Source organism: Haliotis cracherodii, unplaced genomic scaffold, assembly GCF_022045235.1.
Source record: "Haliotis cracherodii isolate W230 unplaced genomic scaffold, xgHalCrac1.p SCAF_12, whole genome shotgun sequence".
NCBI classification, from domain to species: domain Eukaryota; kingdom Metazoa; phylum Mollusca; class Gastropoda; order Lepetellida; family Haliotidae; genus Haliotis; species Haliotis cracherodii.
Genome location: NW_027266267.1, coordinates 7,057,342 through 7,080,036, shown reverse-complemented (window position 1 = coordinate 7,080,036; position 22,695 = coordinate 7,057,342). Strand labels below are relative to the sequence as shown.

Here is a 22,695-nt window from a genome sequence, read left to right as displayed (position 1 = left end):
AGTTTCATTATTTATTTAAATGCTCCTTTTTTGATGCCATGAGATCACATATATTACAATTTATCTTTGTAAATGGCCGAATCTCGCAAAGTTCAAAGTTTTGTTTACCTCAAATAATTGCTTAATCGTGAAAAATATCTACAGATTTATAAGAAGTATTAATAATGCTGTCAGAAGATGAGTACAACACTATAATCTACAATTTACCAAGTGATCACTACAATTTATTGTTTATGTTATAACTTTATTTGTATTGTTCCTGTACCACCTATGGTGGTTTGTTGGAATAAAACATTGATTGATTGATTGATTGATTGATATATGGGCATAAATCACTTCACACTAAATTGATTAGTAAAAGGCAGATTTTTTCCTAACCATTGCCATTGTAGATCTAAACTCTGCAACTAAACACCACAGTGATCAATGTACAAACTGCAAAACGATGACCTTGAAAACGGATCTTTATATCTAAAGTAACAAACTTCTGTTCGAGCTCTATACATCAATATATAAACAATCTAGCTTTACTCTTCAGGCCATGTAATGCATCGACAGTATTCTCGGCAATTTCAAATTTCATTATAATATCCAGCAAACATTTTAAACTAATCTTTGGCAAAACAAAATTCCAAACAAACCAACTGCCATATATATTGAATCTAAATTCGTTTTTATAAATCTTTGTATGCATGTAGATGTCGGTCAGTGGGTGCAGGGGTTTAGCAAAATCTCACCTTGTGAAGATTTGTTGATAAAAATTCCGAAGGAAAAAGTGACACCTAACCTTACCCCTCCCTATTTAAACACTGGTACAAAGTTTGCGGTTGCTCACATCGGACCAAACAACTACCCTCGTCGGAGTAAGACTGCTGAATCGACGGAGCTAAACTCGCTTTTATTGTAATTAATACTAAGTGTTATTGACATTAAACAAACAGTTTGCAGGTTTCACAAAGAAAACAACATGTATTGATGTTACTGCACCTTTCATGGCGGAGCTGGACAAGATAGAGCTGCAGTGAATGGTTAAAACGGTCATTTGTGTTCTCCCACCTATGTCGTTACCATTCGTTGGTGTTTTCAACTTAGCAAATAACACAATCATAATTATATATCAACCACATTACGACGGGAAGACCAAGGATGGGTTTCAAACATTTTATTCAATTTCGGTACAGGACCCGGATTTTCGTCACAGGACGAACATGGTTTCTGCATACAACACAAGTGATGTAAAGAAGAGAAAACAATTTCGTTGCCGTCATAACGGCTTCTTCAACACAATTAGGCAATGTTAAAATATCATTTCGAAACTCCACCCGTACGAACAAGTGGTAAATCATTTATCAGATTGTTTAGATAATGAATGAGTATGGTTTTACGCTGCTTTTAGCAATATTCCAGCAATACCACGGCGGGGGACACCAGAAATGGGCTTCACACATTGTACCCATGTCGGGGTTGAACCCGCGCGTGCACACTATACACACACCGAATTATTTTTTTCAATAAAATTTCACAATGAGAATTTTGTCCAACGCCTCCACACATTGGCCAACAACATATGCATAGGTACAGAGTATTTGCTGAGAAACAGAATTTGGAATGAATGTTTTATGTACATGCTGTATTATTACATTAAGTAATATGCTTCATTTATTGACGACATAATCCCCCCCCCCCCCCCCCTACACACACACCCACACACACACACACGCAAACGCAGTGACAGAGAAACGCTCTTACCGGCCCGGTACATTGGTGCTGTTTTGTATCGAAAATAATAACATCACATCACTGCGAATCTTTACAGACACATCGATTATTCGTTTACATAATTATATGTTCACCAACAGATTGTTTAATTAAATATTGCTGCGCTTACCATGTCGTTTTGTTGAACGTCCTCTCCAGAGTGAAAAAATACGGCAGGGCAGGAAATCAGCTGAAAAATGTTTCTTCATGAAAAGTCTTCATACTGCAAATGACATTCCAAAGTTTAAAACGCAGCGTTCAAAGTAGCGCGTGAATAACATAAACATGAAATGGGTGTCTAAGCCAATTGTAATCTCGATTTTAAATGAATTCTAAACAGCTAGTTAAAATTAATTTAAAATGCACCGGTGCATTTGATAAAGTAAGCGTCGTCTGCTTCGATCCATAGAGTCTGGATGACGCGCTTGAAAATCTCGTGCACCGGAAGTGTTCCCCGATTGGCTAAACTCGTAACCATGACATCATGTGACTATTCTGGTGAACACCTGCATGAAATTAACAACACTTCTAACCTGATTTGAATTTGTTTATATTAATGATCTTAACCGACAAAGTCATTGGCGGTGGGGTTTGTCTAGCGAGGTTAAAGCGTCGACTCCATCACACCAATTCACCACATAGGTACACCATGTTGAGCCGATTTTGACGCACCTCTCCGTAATATGGCTAAGATTTAGTTCCAAATTTCGCAAATGATTTTGTAATAATAAATGGTAATTTTAAGGTTTATTCATCATAACAGAATGGAGATGTAATACAGTGGATGGACGACCATGAGTTACCAAGCGCCTCAACATTTTAATGAATAATGATAATTAAGAAAAAGAAATTATCAAAGAATTATGAACAAAATGTATTAAATACCACACGAGCAAAAACGTATAAACTGAGAGTCAAAGAAGAGTATACCGAGTTTGATTTTTTATGTAAATTGAAAATTATTGAAAGAAATGTTGTTAAATGTCTATTTAACCATCACTGCAACCGTTTGTGGATAATTTTGTGTCAAAACATATTGGGTCGATGAAGTGAAGGAAATGCCCCCTAACGTGTTTGAAATGTTATTAATTTATGCCGAAAAGAGCAAATTTATTAAGGGGGGGGGGAGTAGAGCTTTGTGGTGGTTAAAACGTGTTTGGTCGTCACGCCGAATGCCCGGGTTCGATTCCCCACATGGGTACAACACGTGAAGGGCGACTACGTCTTGGTTGATGCATGTCATCGGACCCAATTGAGTTGATCGATGCTCATAATATCAGTCACTGGATCAGACTCGATTATTTACAGACCGCCGTCATATAGCAGGAATATTGCTGAGGGCGGCGTTAAACAACAAACAAAACAACCAACCAGAAACCTAGGATCGTGGTTTCAAATCTCGGTTCGCCCTGATTATGTGTCTTGATTTGTCAGCTCCATACTCCAGCGCTCGCATTTCGGTACACATGTACCTACGCCGACTGACATGCGTTCACTGGAGATATAGAGGACGTAATATGTGTAAATAATACTGCAACTTTTCTCTTAAAAAATAGCAATCTTGGCCACTTCTGGACACAGTGGTATATGAAATTATAGTTAATCTTCGTTAAAGAAGCAAGAAATAAAGGCAATCAAATTATTCTCAAACTAACGTTTCTTAAAATGAGTGAGTGAGTGAGTATGGTTTTACGCCGCTCTTAGCAATATTCCAGCAATATCATGGCGGGGGACACCAGAAATGGGCTTCACACATTGTACCCATGTCGGGAATCGAACCCGGGTCTTCGGCGTGACGAGCGAACGCTTTAACCACTAGGCTATCCGCCCCCGTTTCTTAAAAATGTCTGGATGGGGGTTATATTGTATTAATTCGCCGTATAGTGTATATAAAATCCGAGGATGTTTGTGTTATGCTTTTTGCGAGAGTTGATAAAAGTAAGATATATATCGTATGCATGTTTATACATTAGAGAATTATAAGGGGGGTAGAGGCTTGGGGGAGGGGTTGGGGCGGGGGGGTAGAGGCTGGGGGGTACCCCATTGAACCCCGCTGTGTTGTCCGTCTTACAAAATATATTTTTCCTGTAACAGAATGAACTTGCAATTATATTTAAAGGGGTTTACCCCCCTAGAACCCTCGTGTGTTGTAAGATCTGCACACAGTGTTCGGTAAAAACAATTGCGGTCTACAAATCCTCTCGTTTCGACCATAAACAACAAACTGCACATGCGTGGAACGTTTTTCATTCGACAACTTAATATTATAACAATACCACTAACAATAATGGCGCCCCCAAGTACCACTGCGCACAAAAGTCCATGTTCGAATCCTCAAAGGGTTTTTAATTGTACCAGACCCGTGAAGATTTCAGGATAAAATAGGTCTTCAGCAACCCATGCTTGTCGTAAAAGGCGACTAAGGGATCGGGTGGTCAGGCTCGCTGACTTGGTTGATGCATGTCATCGATCCCAATTGCGTGGATCGATGCTCAAGATATTAATCACTGGATTGTCTGGTCCAGACTCGATTATTTACAGACCGCCGTCATATAGCTGGAATATTGCTGAGTGCGGCGTTAAACAACAAACCAACCAACCCTTAATTGTACCATATTCATCAAATGTAGGCACCACTTGCAGGGTATCGCCGCTACGAGTGTGTCGGGGTGTCCAAGTCTGTTCGTGTTCGAATCCTCAGAGGGTTTGCTTGTACCAACTCCGTCAAAAGGTAGTCACCGTTTGCAGGACATCGCCGCTACGAAATTGGCGTGTTCCAGGGGTGTTCCAAATATTAATCATATAATACCACCAAGTGGTGTTACTTTTAGCATGGAACCAAGAACAACAAATGAGATGCACATGTCAGACTAACTTCATATAAACTTTCAATAGTTTCTTTGGAGAACCTTACAAGATATGATCTTTAAAGTAACATTTTGGTGAAAAAAATTGTCAAATCAAAATCCAATATGGCTGCAACTAAAAAAGAAATCCAAAAATGCTTTCAGAGTTTGTTGTGTTATGTATGGAGACAATTTCCTGAAAGTTTTGAAGCATTAAAATTCACATAACAATAAACCTTTTTTTTACTAAGAACGTGTTATCCTAAATATAAGATTTTTCACATTTGACCGCTTTCTAAATGGCGTTGTGAATTCATAGCTTTCGGCCATGGGAGCCGTGTCAATTTACATTTGTTAGAGGGGTACACAAAGTACATGATCTAGACCACCAATTGTCGAATTTCATTTTGTGGAAGCCTCGGTGGCTGAGTGGGTTAGGTCGCTGACTTTGTGAGCTGGTTATTAGGTACCTCACACAGGCAGCGTGGGTTCGAATCCAGGAAGGGACTCAACCCCAAAAAGTACGAGAATATGTACTTTACTATGAAAGCGTTGTCCCAATTATATCATTTGCTATATTTTTCTTGTACTTTTTCATCATGAAAAGTATTTACCTCGTAGTTTCAGAGGCAAAACCAAATAAATATCACAAGTATCTAATTTTTATTATTCATTAAATCAGTTCATATTTTTTTACATTTACCGAGAGTTTTATTTCCATAATAAACACACCATGGCTTAATGCCCATTGCAATACGACATCATTGGTGCCAATTGCAAAAGGTCGTTATCTTCAAATAATCCTGGATAATCATTATGCTTCAAACTGTTGAAGTAAAAAGCCACAAAAAATTGTTGCAACGTGTTGTTTAATTTTCTTATCAAAGCCTTATACTTTTTATTTAAAAAGATATCAGGTGTTGCTGGTTTGTAACTGACAAAATATCCAGTCTCTATACAAAATCGTGGGCCTCATATTTCATGTTTGATGCAATTTACACATATATACCATTTACGGTGCACTGATACATGAAATATACCAAGTTACCATTTTTTTATTTGGTGACAGTGAGATATAGATGACAAAACTGTTAATGTTTCTATGTTGTATCATTCAGATATGTAGTTTTAAGCCAGGTCACACCATACACTGATGCCCAGAATGTACAGGTCCCCAGAAGAGCCTCAGTCCATCATGGTGTACAGTCGCTGTTCAGTGTACACCAGAAGCATGGCACGCCGTGCTTCACAGTATGAGGTACAAAATAGTATTTTGACAATAAATAATCACGAAATGTAAATACTATATATCTATTATATTCTATATTGTAGCAAGTTTGTCTTTTGATGTAAAAGTATAGTGTGGATGACATATGAAAGTATAGTGTGAATGACATATAAAAGTATAGTGTGAATGACATGTAAAAGTATAGTGTGAATGACATATAAAAGTATAGTGTGAATGACATGTAAAAGTATAGTGTGAATGACATATAAAAGTATAGTGTGAATGACATATAAAAGTATAGTGTGAATGACATATAAAAGTATAGATCTGATATAATTTGTACTCAGTAAACTGATGACATTTGTATTTAGGCACCCAGTGAGACTCAAGGTGAGAGTATCCTGCCCCACCGGTGTCAGAAGAAATTCCTGATGTAGAGATCCATGTTCATTGTGTGCAAATTGTGTTTATTCTCATGCAGAGTTACAAGTCATACAATATTAGTGTGTCTTGTGACGTACAGTGCTTCAGACAACAAGAGAACTGTGCTTTTGAAATACCAGGGCACTAACAAGTTGTCACAAAGCATTTAGCCAGTGTGATATTTTGTTCAGTCTTTTCCCCGGCCTTCGCCCTTGCCCAAAACTACCTCATCCAGCATCAGCCATGGCCATCCTGTATTACAGAAACTTATCAAATGAAACAGCAAAGGCTGATTGTTGTCAGAGACCATAAAACAAGATTTCAATGAAAAGAGTTTATTTTAGTGAGCATAGAGAAAAACAGTACATACATCAGACGGAAATTGTTCACGAATCACCACGACACAAGATTGAATAACTTTGATTCTTCAACTATTCTGCAACTATTTCTGCAAATCCCAAAAGTGAACCTCTTGTTTATGAGGTGTAGATAGATTCTGAAATTAAAAAGTGTCTTTTATTAGTCGCACAGTGAAAAACATTACAAAAATATCACACCGTTTAAATATATATTTTTGTCATTCAATCTGGAGGGAAGCCTATAGAAGAAGCAACTTATGTTGATGATATATGCATAATTTCTATATCATGTTAATAATTCAATAAAAGCCAAAACAGTTAATAGTTATCTATCACGTTCTATGATGTGTTTATTACTATTGGTTTGAATACTTCTTGAAATATTGTGGACATGTTTCAATATCACTGATGTAATTTAAAAACCTTACAAGTGACATAGGTTTTCATAACTGTAACGCAAATAAACATTTATGGTACTGGGATGTATTTAAATTGTCAGATTTGTTTGTTTTGCATGATAGATCCGTAAATGCATAATAAAATAAATTGATGAAAGCAAATCATGTTATATCATTTCTAACCTTTATTTCAAGTGTTCATATAAAATAGGGTGGTGGGGTAGTCTTGTGGTTAAAGCGTTCGCTCGTCACGCTGAAGACCCAAGTTCGATTCCCACATGGATACAATGTGTGAAGCCATTTCTGGTGTCCCCCGCCGTGATATTGCTTGGTTATTGCTTAAAGCGGCGTAAAACCCTACTCACTCACATAAAAAATGATAACAGATTTCATAAATCTGAACTTATTGAAGATGCAAAACTATCTTAATCTGAAACTGTTTCAGATGCTTGCTTAAGGGAACAACACTGAATAATTATTATTATGATTTACCCTTTCCTTGACTGTGGGGTTCTAAGGTCATTCGTTTTAGGACATATACATCTGTTTCAGTCACAGCATTACATTCATAAAGCAAAGAATTTAATCAAAGATTTCAGGGCATATGTTCGTATGAAATTTGAGCTCTGGTTCATCTTTTACTGGTCCACTGGTGTAAACAGCTCATTGCATTGGGCCTACATACTGTATTTTGAAATTGTATTTTTACCACATGATATAAGGTATGCTAACATTTAGAACACACTGAACACAGGTTATGGGGTTGATCTGCATGCGATTATTTCCAGTCAGTTAGGACAAAGTTTTAGGGCGTGGTTGTTACAGATGATTTGCCCAAAAAGTCAGGTCAGGAGGTCTAAAACTGCAAACAAAACTTTACAATTTCAAATATATTTTTCATTTATTTTCAACAAATTTAAATTATAGTTTCTTAAAAAAATAATTTAAATATATTGATAGTGACAGTAAATGAGTTTTTTGTAAACATTTTACATATATCTGGTCCACTCAAATAAACAACCCACTGTTTATAATAATTAATTATATATTAAACCTCAAATTTCTTTACTTTGTATACATTTTTAAAGAAATCTGGCCTCATTGGATGATAAATAGTTTCCCTGAAATGTTGCAATGCATTTTCTATGAATGGTTGTCAGAACAAACCAAAAACCAATTATCTTTTAAATGGACCCTTAATTTCCAGCGCCAGACAGGGTAACAACAAGTACCATCTTTCTATTGGTATGACGCGGCCGGGGCACCTGGATGTATATCCAACAGCTTAAAAATAGACAAAAAAGAAAACCCCTCAACAAAAGTTGCTGTCGGTGACTTAAAATATTTTCTACATAGTGTATACACGGAGACTACAAATTAAAATTAATACAACTCTATTGATTTCCTGTCTTCAAAGAAGAATCATGCCTGCCTCGCATCCGCTGCTGGAGGCTGACTAGAGAGTCCAACTATATGTCAATGGACTGTTTGTGTTTAATCCACCCATTGTTTCTTTCATATATAGTTTTGGGGGCGGTGGGATAGTCTAGTGGTCGAAGCGTTCGCTCGTCACGCCGAAAGCCCGGGTTCGATTCTTCTAATGATTGAATTTTGTGGAGCCAATTTCTGGCGTCCCAAGTCGTCAAATGGCTCTGTTGAATATTGCTCAAAGCGGCGTAAAACCACACATTACAGTCACTGAAATTCACTTCAAGAAGCGGGTGTAAAATAACGTAAAGGCATACTTCTGAGAGAAATACTGAATACCATTAACAGTTGAAATTATTCCCCGGAAAGGAGATAAACTGAATTGAATTCCCGAATGACAACCAGGAGACCTATTTCGACACAAAATTCTTTTTCAGTCCGCGTGACTTAAATGAATTTTTCCTCTGAAAAAAGAGAGCTCAAACGTCCATTTTTTAACATTCTGCACGCCCAATGACAAGTTACATTTTTTTGGTGATACCTGAGGGAGGAGAAAGTAGTTTTATTCCGTAATTTTTTTCAGAAAAGATTTTTTTTCCAAATCCACACACACACCTCCCCCGAATCCCGAATTATATCGACAGTAAACTACGGTTATTACGAACTCAAAGGACCACTATTTTTAGTTCGTTATAACCGCAGTTCGTTATATGCATATATACAGCATATACACAGCAAATTGCCGGGACCAAAATATATTTTCGTTTTTATCTGTCAGCTCGTTATAAGCGTGTTCGTTATAAACGTAGTTTACTGTATTGACTTATTGCTAACCTTTTAATCTTGAAAAATAATTACTTGACATAATTTAAATCTCCAAAGTCCCGAATAGAACAATCTCATATTAACGTGATCAGTAAATAAAGTTCTTTGTTGAATTAATATTTTCTGATCTTATAATATATATTTATATAAGACCCAATTATGGCTTTAAACGCTTATCCAAACACATTCCGACACATTAGGTCCACCAGCGATAGAACAAGGTGTTCATCAAAATTTAAAATAACAAATTACACTCAATTTATTCTTTAAAATGAAATAGGATTATATTAATTTCTTCCTTGTAGTGTTCCGGTTATTAAGAAAAGTTGGCCTAACCAGGAAAGTTTATTCACAGGCACTTGTGGCACATGTTTTGTCAAATCTATGCTGTTTCATTAAAAAGCTGGCGTGAACACGTCGCGCCAATGGTGTCACGTGATTCTTTCGCGGGAAATTGGTGACCGGAAGTGCCAATGTCGTCTGCTGTTAATACTGGCGTCTGCTATCTGTTGCGCAAGCGATTGTTGAACTCAAATTTTAGAGAAGCTCAGACAGGGCACCCAGTTTTATGTTTCCAATGCGAGACAACTGCAGAAAGCGCTGAGAATATTCTTCTTAGAGATTTTGTCTTTTTTGATCAATTACTGTCAGGTAAGATCCAGTTTTATGTTTTTTAATTTTGTGACATTGATCATATTGATTCGTGGTCGATTTCAAAACAGTAATCGACAGTTTAGTGTGGTTACAGGAACAATTATCATCTAGTCTATTTGGTGACAAGCTGACTTCACACGTGGATGAATATCATCTAATCTGTATATCTGTACAGTGTAAAGCTAATCGCCGTTGAATACACAGCAGAAACTCCGTACAGGTTAATATTGTGTAATAATGTTATCATGTATGTATTGGTTGACATGCTCATGATCTAGTCGGAATCGTACAATCGACTCTGTTTTTGACAGTTTTTAGGAATATGTAAAGTCTTTTGTCTTTTATTTGTCAATGATTGATTCCAAGTTATACCTACACGTATCTTCATGTTCTCATTCAGATTTCGTTTTTCAGAGTGAGCTCTTGACTGAACATCGAAGTCGACAATTATCATGGACATACCGGTAAGTAGGCTCGATCTGCAAAAGGGTTGAATTTTTTTGTCTTTCAATTCGTTACTAATACTTACTTAGGGCACAGGACCTTGTAACAATAAAAATATGAAAATATCCCGAAGAAGAGGCCTCGGCCTTTGGGCTCGTCTATGATTTTTTTGCGACTTTTTATATATTTTTATTGTTACATGGTCCTGTGCTTAGGGCCTATCTGTAACCGCAGTGTTAGAAATTGGCAAAATTTGCTCTTTTTAAGGGTTTATCAAAATGTTATTAATATAAGACTAGTGGACTAAAACTTAGTTTCTATGGCTGTAAGCATGTATTCACGGCCATCGTTTGGCCTACAAGTTTGATATTAATTTTCCAGAAATTGCGTACAATGAGGGTAAATTTTATCTCCTTTTTGTACCACTGTGATGAGATTTTACTGAGACGCAAGCTGACTTGTGACAGAGTGGAGATACAATTGCATGATTAGATGACTAGGCCCAGCTGTTGCTGGTATCAGTAGGCTAGACATAACATAAAGTTGGTTTTGGTCTTTACACAAACTGCAATAGACCTTTTCTTTCTTGGGTATAATGAGCGTGTGAGTAGGCCTATAAATATATTTTGCTGAGATGCCAACATTTTGAGCCACGTCTGCATCAAATGTAAAATAAATCCCAAATTAGAATTAAAAATGTCCCATTTCGTGTTGTCATAATTATGATTTAATCTTATGGACTTGTAGAACTTGTTACCTATTTTATTGATGACAGGACCTAAAGACGAAAAGCCTTTAATGCTTAATTTTGTATTAATGCTTAATTTTGTAGTATTTCAATACCTATAAATTTAAGAAAATTATAATGATTGTTTCCCATTTTGCTTGATTTTTCTTAATGTCGCCCACCTTTAGAATACAGCATCACAAACTCTTCACACACGTCACAATACTCTATGACGTGATTTGTAAAACTATGTTGACAGACCCACCTACGAAATGATGCCCTTTCGAGTTAGAGGTCATCTAGTGTGCATATTGAAAGCTCTCCCCAGTAGTCATTGATCTGTCATCTCTACACCCAGTGTCATTAAATAAGCATAGTGATCTTGAGTTTTCAATATTTGTTCACTAAATTTGGCCTGCGGCAGTGCATTTGATTTATAGCAGGTGCCAGTTTATGAAAGGTAATTTTTTCAAAAAAAAAAGTTTTTTGGGGGGTTTAAATTTAATTCATGTGGATAAATGGATAATGAATGTGAACTATTATGCATATTAATTTTATTTATTATATTATATTTTGGGTTTACTCTAGGGTCTCTATTTTAATTGGGTTATTACATTTTTCATTGGGTAACCAATGTTTTATTTACTCATCTATTCATCACTCGGTTGGGTATTTCCCCAAAAGAGGGAACATTTGAAGATTTAAAAAAAAATGAAATAATGTTTTGGATGCACATAATCATGACAACTGTTCTTAATATATATGCTTGACTTCATTGGGTATTTAGTACTATTTACGCTTGCTGTTTTACACATTTGAGTTTTTCATTTAATGCATGCGTTTCTGTACGCAAGTTAATTGAACGTAATGGGGTTTTGAATATATTTGGGGGGTATTTTAGGCAAATATGCAGCTTATCTGTAGGTCTGGTATTTATTTATTGACGTTGCATGCAATCTTAACATCGAGGGTCTGAACACTATCTACCATGCGCCTTCTTTTGCAATAAATCAATTATGCTTGTAATGACAAGGGTGAATACGAGCTTAAAGTTATTGGCCCAATCACGAACCTTGTAGCAGATTTCGGCAAGAAAGCATCATTAGAAACCAATTTTAATCCAATGAAATTGCTTGTTATAACTACGGAAAATGGGCGTATGGGCGATGTTACAAGCGTGAAGATGAAGGAATATGGTTTCCAGTGATGTGTCATATGCCATTTTTCGATGAACATGTTATTCATACGAAGTCTCGAAAACGGGGGTATTTCTTCATATTACTGAGCGGACAGCTGCTGTTATGGGGATGACAGATACTATTTATAATTCTTTTTAAAATGATTTTCCAATTATGTCAACAATGAATATAAAACAGAAATGGGTGAGTGGATTTTATGAAATCTTGATTCTCAGGCACCATCTGCATCATCATACAGTCCGCTGCACATTTGTTTTTATTTCCATTTTCATAAAAATAAAGTGATTGTAATACTTTGAAACAATGCGATCCAATATGGCAGTTTCTTCCCTTCACATGCACACTGCTATACTGTGTATCTCATGTTATGGTCGTGGTGGCAAGAAGAGTTTGTATGCTTGTTTATGTAGGGAGGCCCTTTCCCAGGTTGATGGTACACAACTGTTTATTTGTATTTTATGAAATCTTATATTTCTCGAAAATCGTCAAGTTTTCGCTCCTTGGTCCTTAACCTGGATGTTAACAACGTGTAAGCTTACATTTTTTATTTACAGCGAACTTAATTAAGTTGTAAATGCATTATTTTAAATAATGTGAAAAACATAACTTTCATATTTATAAACCATAGGATCAGACCTTTCAAATGCTGTATAACATGTAGTACTGTAGCAAATATATTTTACAAGTAGATATTTTCTTTGATAAATGTTGGCTTCATCTGTCACACAAGAGTCTCTGGGAACTCGGTGTCCCAGCAGTAAACACTTATGGATGACTGGTGTTGAAAGAGTTAAACAAGAGGAACTGGTTCAAAGCTCTGTCCCTCTGTAAAAGTTCTCCATAGTTTTCCAAAAGCTTCTCAAGCTGTTCTTGGCCATAGGTGACAAGATCATCTGGATATCTTGAAGGGTTGAGAAGCATGCCAAAACACTCCAAGATATCCAGATCATCTTGAGGGAACCTTTCTGACAGTTTAGTCAAAGAGAATTAATGTAATTGACACGAAGAGAATTTAACCGATCTAATTGGGCCATTGTCCACTACCTCCACATTTTTGTAATTCGTCTTCTGCCCCTGTTGTCTGAGCCTAGGCCTTGAAGGACAGTAGGGGTGACTATTGGTCTGGAAATGACTATTGCGATAACTATTGATATTGCAAGAAACTATTGCAATAAATGTCGATAGTTTTCAGTATATCATTTTAGATGGATTTTAGAGTTGAATTTAACCTTGGAACTGAAGTTTCCTTTGAATGTGATAACCATAACAACAAATAAAAAGTAAAGTCTGAGATATGACTGATTTGTTTTTTTCTTTACCCTAATAATTTAAGAAAAAGAAATTTCCACATTACCATGTGTAAATTACTACCACTCATGATCAAAAGAAAAACAAATTTGTACAGCATTGCATGTACTTTATTGATATGGTAAATGCGATCGAAACTCTCGATATTCCTAATTCTACCATGACATTGATGAATGCTTGATTCTGATTGGTTAAAAAGAGGTTTCCTTTTTGCTACGGAAACCCCATTCAAATATGGTAAGCCTTTTCACAAAAAAGCCTACATATCGATTCACAGAAAATGGCTGCTGATCTATCACCCCCATATGAACTGTAAAACATATCTATATTTCCTCTAATACACGCTGGGTGTCTAATACCAGACAGGTCTCTAATACACGCCGAGTCAAGGGCTCTCGCGAAATTAATAGACGGCGTATAGTGTCAAACAGAGGAAATACGATAGTTTGATATCGGATGTTTGGGGCGTTCTGGGCCGCAACCCTGACTGCTTCGATGATGACATTAAAAGATTTAACGAAGGCATATCTTTTGCATACAAATGAAATGTTTATGAAACTGTTAGATCTACAGAAATGTTCTATGGTGACCAGAATCGGAACAATTTAAGCTATTTCCTCATTGAAACAACCGACAATGAAAGTAAAATATAACATTATAAAAATTGTTTGAAAAAAACAACATTACATCAGCTGGGACAGTTAGTCAACGTGTTAATGTTGAACAGCATCACACTGGGTTGTCTTCTGGTTTCCTCTGTTACTGTTAACAATTTCTTAGGCAGCCATAACTGAGAGTGCAGTGCAGTGCAGATGGTACAGTGTAGTCCAGTAATTAAAAGGACCAGGTTCAACAAAATTGACGGAAAAGGTTTATTGCTGGATTTTGGTGCCTTGGCACCTATACATTAAAATAAAAAATAGTTTACCAAAATAGGACATGGGGAACCATCCGAAAATAGGTCAAATCCAAGATGGCCGCCAACAAAAGTAATAATAGTCATAAACGTGGAACCAATAACAAAAAACCCATTTATGATGAGTCTATCTATATTAGCTTGCCAGGATAAATGCAAAAGAATGTATATTTAACAATTTTGAAAGGAAAATTCACATAGAAATTTAAAATAATGCTTCAAAATGACGAAGAAGTAAATAAATTTGTTAATATCAGTAATTCTTGCAGAACATGAACCGATTTATTATTATGTTGACGTTTTGCATATAAAATCATGCAGTTTATTGTCTTCACGTAAATAATCAAGTTAGAAACAAATATAATTGAAAAAACCCAAAGTATTCCCTTCTTCAAAATGGCGGCCGAGCATACAATGTCTTAAAGATAGACCTCAAGAACATAAAGGTATGTATAAGCTATTTTTCTTTTATAGCTAAAATGAAAACTTGTATGATATATAGTTGATTGGCTCTAGAGAGGAATAACTGATGAAAATATGAACAAATATAAATATAAAATTTGAAACAGAGCCTTAAAATTAACATCAACATTTGTTTAAAGGAAAATCAAGGGAGATAATCCAAACTCCGGGAAGCAGTTATTTTTCTCAAATGGTATTAGCTTCTCAGAAACTTTATTAAAAGTTAATTCAGAAGATATAATCAAGACATTTAGCACAAAAATCATTTGCTATAATCGGAAAAGCAACATTTGTATCTGGACACATGTCAACCATATTTCTATCAACTGTTACTATTCGCAGGTGACTATTCTCAACTGAAGGTGTCCTATGTAGATCACAGATGGCGACTTGTTTGCTATGTATGGAACCAGTTAACCTGGACAAACCCCAGGATTATGTGAAGTTGACAGCAAAATGCTGCTGTAAATTCGATGCACCAGACATCATATACAACTGTAGCCTGTTGGTACACAGACAGTGTCGAAGTATGCATAAAAATTCAAAGGCAATCAAAGTAGCTGAAACCTTTTGATCATATGTTAAAGCCTTAAATTTTAAAACTCACTGTTTTCTATGTAGTACTTGTATTGACCAGGATGTTGCATACAAACATCCATATAGAAGTGTACTTCAGCCCTGCGATGGCTCTTCAGTTACTCAACATATGTCTGCAACATACTGTGTCAACAGGCAAGATGATTGGACCAAGATGGTACAGTCAAGTATTGTGCCCATATACAATCTACCAGCTGAAGAAGCTATCCATCACCATGCTTGTGATAAGAATTTTCGGAGAGGGACAAGTATACCTGCAGCATGTATTGAACATGGGGAGGCTCCACCAAAGAAATGGAGACTTGGTCGACCGAAGTGTATGTCCTAGATGACAGCATTTGAGATTGCCATTTATTACTTGGAAGAGAATGATGATGAAACGATTCCTTTGGACAATTTGCATCACATTATGAAGTCAATGAGTGCACTGAGTGATAATCAACTACACACTACATCTCAGCTGAAAAGGGAATTCATGAATCACTATGGGAACAAGGTATTCATAACAAATCAGGCAACAACCTAACATTGCATCTCTTACGGCATATGAAAATGTTGCAAAGGTAGACAAATCCGACATGGACAGTTTGATTAAAGTTGGAGGAGGATACATTCATACGCAGGTAGAGAGCATGTAGAAAAATGTTGATGTGTATCTCGACAATGAGCAGATGGCATTGATTGACACCAATCTTGATTACCTCCCACATGCATTTCGCATCCTCCTTCAAGCTATCATCAAGAGCTGAGCTGCGTCATTGGGTCAGGCAATAATGCATTCGAAATGTCCCCATCATTTCTGCCTCCTCGACAAGTTTGACAAAGTATCACACTATAACACATATATGGTCATCGTAATTTAGTGGATATGATAAGCCAACTCGGTTTCAGCTCCTCGTAAATTTAGAAAATTCTCGGTGACCACTCATGGTGTTCACCTAATCAGAGACATTGCAGATACATTCGTGCAATACCAGGCTGGTTATATAGATCATGCCAGCAAAAGGTTTGATGGGACTGGCTCAATCCATGCTATGGGCGAGATGGTGAGACGGAGGGTACCAAGAGTTAAGGTGGACTTGGATGATGTTAAAAAAATCAACAGTGTCAAACCATTCTCACAAAGAAATCCAAAGGCAGTGCTGGCGAACATTATCTATTCACCAATTGGTGACTTCTGTCGTGATGAAAAGAATAGCAAACTAGATAATTTGTGGAGTGCGCCACTTCTGTGTGTGTTGACCACTGTGTTCCGGTTGCATGCAGTTGCTCCATTCTGACATTCCATACCCCAGGAAGAGCTCTGAGATATTCTTGTTGATTATCAACGTGACACCATGTGACGAATCCTGTGTCAGATCAATGCTGGAGTATGCCAGAAGACATGGAATCACACCGGTTATTACAATCGACCAGCAACTTTGGTGAATTGCATACATGATCTTCGAATCACGGCCAGCTGAGAGCCCCTTGCATCAAATAGCCCTGGTCTTGGGGGAATGCCATACTTAGATGAGTTTTGTTGGTACAGTTGGGAATCTGATGGCTGGATCTGGGTTAAAGGAGATCATCACTCAAGTATATTCAGAGGGTAGTACAGATCAGATGTTGTCCGGCAAATCTGTGTCACAAGCTGTGCGGGCTCATTTCTTGAGGAACCGCTTCTGCAATGCTCTTATCGTGTTTGATGGTTATTGAGGTGTTTTTTTTACCAAGGATGAGACCCATCAGAGAAGAACTGGAGGCCATCTTTCTTCAGACAAGTACAAAGATCACTGACATCTTCATCCTACAGATGATCCTTGATCCTAATCTCAGCCATTCTTTGCTCTTTGTACATGCATTGTCAGGGACCGACACAACATTGAGGCCATATGGCATAGGGATGGTCTCAGGAATATTCAAAGGTTTTCATGGTGACAGGTGGAAACCATGCAGAAATCGTGCAGGCTGGTAATCAGGCACTTGCAATCCTCTGCGGCTGTATGCCTGGCTTGGATTTGAATTCTGAACGTGCGACAAAATTCACTGAGAAGGTATCTATCAAGCTCAAATTACCTAACCCTTCGACACCTTCCACCGACATCAGATGCTGCCAGATTGCCCAGCCAACGAGTCTGACTCCAAGTGCAGACCTGGCTAGGCAACAATATGTATGCGACAGAATGGGGCTGGACGTTTCACAAGAGCAACAAGGGCACTATATTGAAACCAATCACAAGGCACCAAGCTGTCACTCCTAAATTTCTGTTGAAAATAATCAGATACAATTGCACTGGAAAGTGTGATGAAAACACATGCTCATGCAGAATTTTTTTGTCTACAATGTACCTCAGCATGTGGTCAATGCAAAGGGATGACATTTTCAAATGGACCAAGTCATGACTTCTCTGACATTACTGAATAATCGTCTCTTCATGTCCAATATATGAGTGTGACTGTCTTGAACTTTAGACATTTAAATTGATTGTAAGTTTGACTTGTAAACTGTAGTATTGCAGGGTTATTCCCTCTTTGCTCATGCTCATGCAGAATTTTTTTGTCTACAATGTACCTCAGCATGTGGACAATGCAAAGGGATGACATTTTCAAATGGACCAAGTCATGACTTCTCTGACATTACTGAATAATCGTCTCTGTGTGACTGTCTTGAACTTTAGACATTTAAATTGATAGTAAGTTTGACTTGTAAACTGTAGTATTGCAGGGTTATTCCCTCTTTATAAGGCCGTGTTAAGTATTTTGTAGTCCGATATGGAACAATTGCATTTTTTTCACATTTCGGGCAGCCGTAATTTATTTCTGTGTAAGATTTCACTTTAAAATTGTTAAATATATATTTCCCTGTCTTAATCTTATGAAGTTGATTATAAATAGAGTCATCATCCATGTTTAGATTTTGATTGATTCTTTTTTTTTTACTTTTTCGATTTTCGTTTGTATTGATGGCGGCCATCTTGGATTTGACCTATTTTGGGTGTTTCCCCAAGTCAAATTTTGGTAAACTATTTTTTTTTTTAAAGTAGACCTATCAAGGCAGTGAAATGTGTTAAAAAACCTTTTCCGTCAATTTTGTTGAACCTTCATGAAAAATAAACCTTTAATTACCGGACTAGTGACAACCGGGACACGTTAGGACGGCTCTCATTTCAGGGTGGGGAGGTATAATTCAAAGATTCACACATTCAAAATATGTGAAAGAGTAATAAAAAAAATTAGAAAATAATAATTGTTCATTTTTTAATTTTTTGGTAACTTTTTCTGAAACCCACGAACAGGTAATTTCATATTGAAACAACCGACAATGAAAGTGAAATAAAACATAATAAAATATGTTTGAGACATTTTATTCATGACAACATGGTGTTTACAAACCTTTTTCTGATCGATATCCATTACCAACTCCGTCAACCACCACCGTTTGAATTTGGCAGGAGGGGATTTGAAAGTGCATCAGAATACACTCCCTTTCAAAAGTCCACGAAAACAATGTCCCAACTGAAGTGACAGCTTATTAAACTTGATGAAATTCATTTCAGAACACGCACAGTTATGAAAATTATACATGACCTACTATTTCTGGACCACAAATGTCTATGTTCTGTCACTATTTGGCTTTGGATCCGTGAAATCTTGAAATTGACAGGTCACACCATGCAGATTCCTCGTTTCAAAATATCCGACTCGTCTGCAGCCTAAACAATGGCTGTTCAGTCATACTCAGTTCCATTAGTAAGCATATGGATGTACCAGCAGGCTCGATCAATCCCAGTAAATCTACAGGTAAATGTTGAACCACATCATAGATCAGGGTTGTCATCTTGCTTCTTTTAACTAGATCAAGTTAATGTAAACACATGATTGTCAGCCATTGACAGCTGTGAGCTATGAGTAACCGTGATTTAGGTCAAGTTCTGCCACATCCAAGTTTGGGGTAGAGAGGCATTTACTTTGATGTTATTCTTGTTTACTGGGGGTAATTGCTATCTAACTAATAACTCTTAGACATGTTAAATGTATATAGGAATGTTTATTCATAAAGTTTGCTGTAGAAATATATTCGTTTAGCATTTTAAAACCTTTTTCTATTACCCGTCACCCCTACAATAGAAATGATGGCATGTTCGATTTCCAAGAAATGACCTCTCTCACAAATTTCCGAGAAACGACAGCCAAGTCCACAGTGTTCAACAGTGTGCAACAGTTTGATAGAAATTAAAACATCTTTCTTTGGATTAAGTTAGGAGTGTTATTTGTCAACTTCGTTTGAAAAACTATGTGTTTGAACACTTATTATGAACTACTCACGACTTTGGTGTTTTTTAATCTTGAACTTAAGTAATATTTGTTACATATATAACTACCTGTGACCACTTTTCGGAATGTTCTAAGATCGCGGACCTGTGCACCTGTGTAATTGCGCGTTGCAAGAGAGCGCTGTTTTCAAAGCGTAGTTGCAGTCATGGTAGAATGGAGATAAACTTACTGTGTTTTGAAATTTGATGTAGTCCCACTGTAGAATAGAAACCTCTTTAGCGCTCGGTTCCAAATTATAATAAAGAGGTTTCTATTCTACAGTGGGACTACATCAAATTTCAAAACACAGTAGGTTTATCTCCTAAATAGATATTTCGATTTATCGTGGCACCCCTAAAGGACAGTATTGACATGATGTGATCCCTGTTTCATGGCTTCTAATGTCTCCATCGTTGCATTCACACGGTGTCATTCCTTTTTGAATGTAAGGCTTAACATGCTTAAAATCCCAATTACGGACAAGACATCTAAGAGTAAAGCTGTTACAAGAACGAACAAGGAGCTAGCCATGAAATTATGTCAGCCAACTGCTTTAGGATCTCGCACTGCATGTACATCTTCAAATGACATAATAATGGCATCATGTGTCTGCATAATCATTCTTGAACCTGTCTTCTGTTACCATGTTAATGGGTCTTGAAACTCTTGTAGTTTATCATACTTCACAGAAGAATCTGTATAACATCTGTATAAGATGCCGATGTGTCTGTGATAGTGGTTTAGGTAGGGGACATCATGAGCTGCTTGTAATGCCGCTAAGTTTAATCTGTGAGCTGCACAATGGACCTGCACTAATTTGGGATTTCTTCTTTTCCGCCTCGCCCCCAACCCATTCAACTGCCCAGTCATGACAGCGGCACCGTCTATGCCAAGACCCATTACTCTGTAGAAATTGTCATTGGTCTCATTTACTAGATGTTTTCTGTGAAGAAATTCGAACAAACTTTCCTCCATACAATCATAAACATGTTCATTTCCAGCAAAGCCAACTTTAACTTTGCCAGTGTCTAACGTATCTAACAGATAGATAACAAATTTGTTTTTCTACCTTCACATTACGTTTCATCTAACATGACACCCAAAGAAGGGACTGTCTCGGATAGCTTTGATTTGATTTGTTTCTAGCAAATCAAACACACTGTTTCATCTTGTCCACAATTCCTTGCTTTCTGTAATAATTGTTGCAATTGCTAATCCCGTTTTCAACTTACATTTCCATCAAATCTTCAAATGCATCTGACGAAATGTTACTTTTGCCATCACATAAACAGTTCTTAGTTGTTTCACATGTGATTCGGTTTGTGCATTTCTGTTGTCTTCCACAACATTCAGTATGTTTGCTTTCCCGGTTCCAAAATGTCTTTGCAGTTCTAAAATCTTAGAGGAATCAACACAATCTTTTGATTGTTCATGTCGGGTGATTGTTGAATGTTGGTAATTTGTGCAGCCTTGCAGTTTTGCATTCATACAAATGTCACGTCATTCCACCTGTTCCACGCTTGTATCTTAGCCACAAGAATTTTGACAGCCTTTCCGTGCGGAATATGCAACTTACTTTCGGTTTCTTTGGACTTAACGGTTCTGTGTCACTTACAGTACTTGAATTGTTTTTATCGCGTATCTCTTCCGGGTTTTTTTAAGACTTTTCATTCACATTTTCTGTAAATTTGAGAAATTTTCCCAAACCAAGTTGTTTCTTTTCGTCGGCCATCGCGACACATGGAAATGTCAAACACAACGAATGTATTGACCCCTCTAGGAAGCAATGGTTCAACCAATCAATAACCAGAAACATTACTTGCGAGAGGGGTCAATGGCTTAATTTAGAATTGATAATTAGGCCAGGGAAATCCCAAATAGCAAACTGATGTTGCGTTAAACACTTGTAATATTTTCTGGTTGAATACAGTTTATTAGCAACAACAAACACGTCCGAAGCTTTATATTTCGTATATACCGTATTTATTATGGGCAATTAAATTCTGGAAAAAATATCTCTCGTGTATAAAACGCACAGGCTTTTCTTTAGTATCATTTCAGGCAGTCATGATCCGTCATCGGAAATAGCATAAATCCGAATTGAATTACGCAAGTTAATCCTGTAAGTGTTGTTACACTATCTGGTGATCAAAATGTGTTCTCTTTATATCTGACCTTATGATTGTCATCTTTTTTTATTAATTTTATTTAAATTTTTTATAAAAATATGTTAACCCAAATTTCGGCACAATCGTGTGTCATGATACTTACAACTTCCATTTGCCTCGTTCCCTAGGGTCCGCATGACCACATACCGTGACCGCATTACTCATTACACATTATTCACAGCTCCAATGATAATATTATCTTCTGTTTCATTTTTTATGATTCTACACATCTAGATAAACATGTGAGAAAATATGCCAAAACTTGAAAACTTTTGGGTCATGCACCGATTTTCTTTAAATGTAATATCCACTTATGTATGACTGTTTAATAATCTCATACCAACTTTGACTGGAGTGGGTCCGATAGTTTTTCAGATATTGTAGTAAACGTTGGTACCTTAAATTAGCTTCCAGACCATGGATCCGGAAACCGTCATATGCGCCGGACATGTCAGATTGGGAATCTCAAATGTCCGGTTTAAAATGTTGCTTACCGGACATTTAAATTTTTCTGTCCGGACATTTTAAAAAGTATTGTCCGGACATTCTTAAATTTTGATCGGACATGATCAACAGATAGGACTGAGCAGTTTCTGTCTGCAGTTGTAACACAATGAAGATTATCTACACTGACAAGCTTTGTTTGTTTTGATTGCTGT

General features: G+C 36.9%; 1 protein-coding gene across 1 annotated transcript in view; it reads left to right on the top strand.

The window, feature by feature from the left end:
• Positions 1-17,289: 17,289 nt before the first annotated feature.
• Positions 17,290-22,695, top strand: part of LOC139456955 (histone-lysine N-methyltransferase PRDM9-like) — a 28,882-nt gene continuing 23,476 nt past the window's right edge. The window contains exon 1 of the mRNA XM_071238422.1: positions 17,290-17,406. Within this exon, the coding sequence (XP_071094523.1) occupies positions 17,290-17,406 (117 nt within the window). The remainder of the gene's footprint in view (positions 17,407-22,695) is intronic.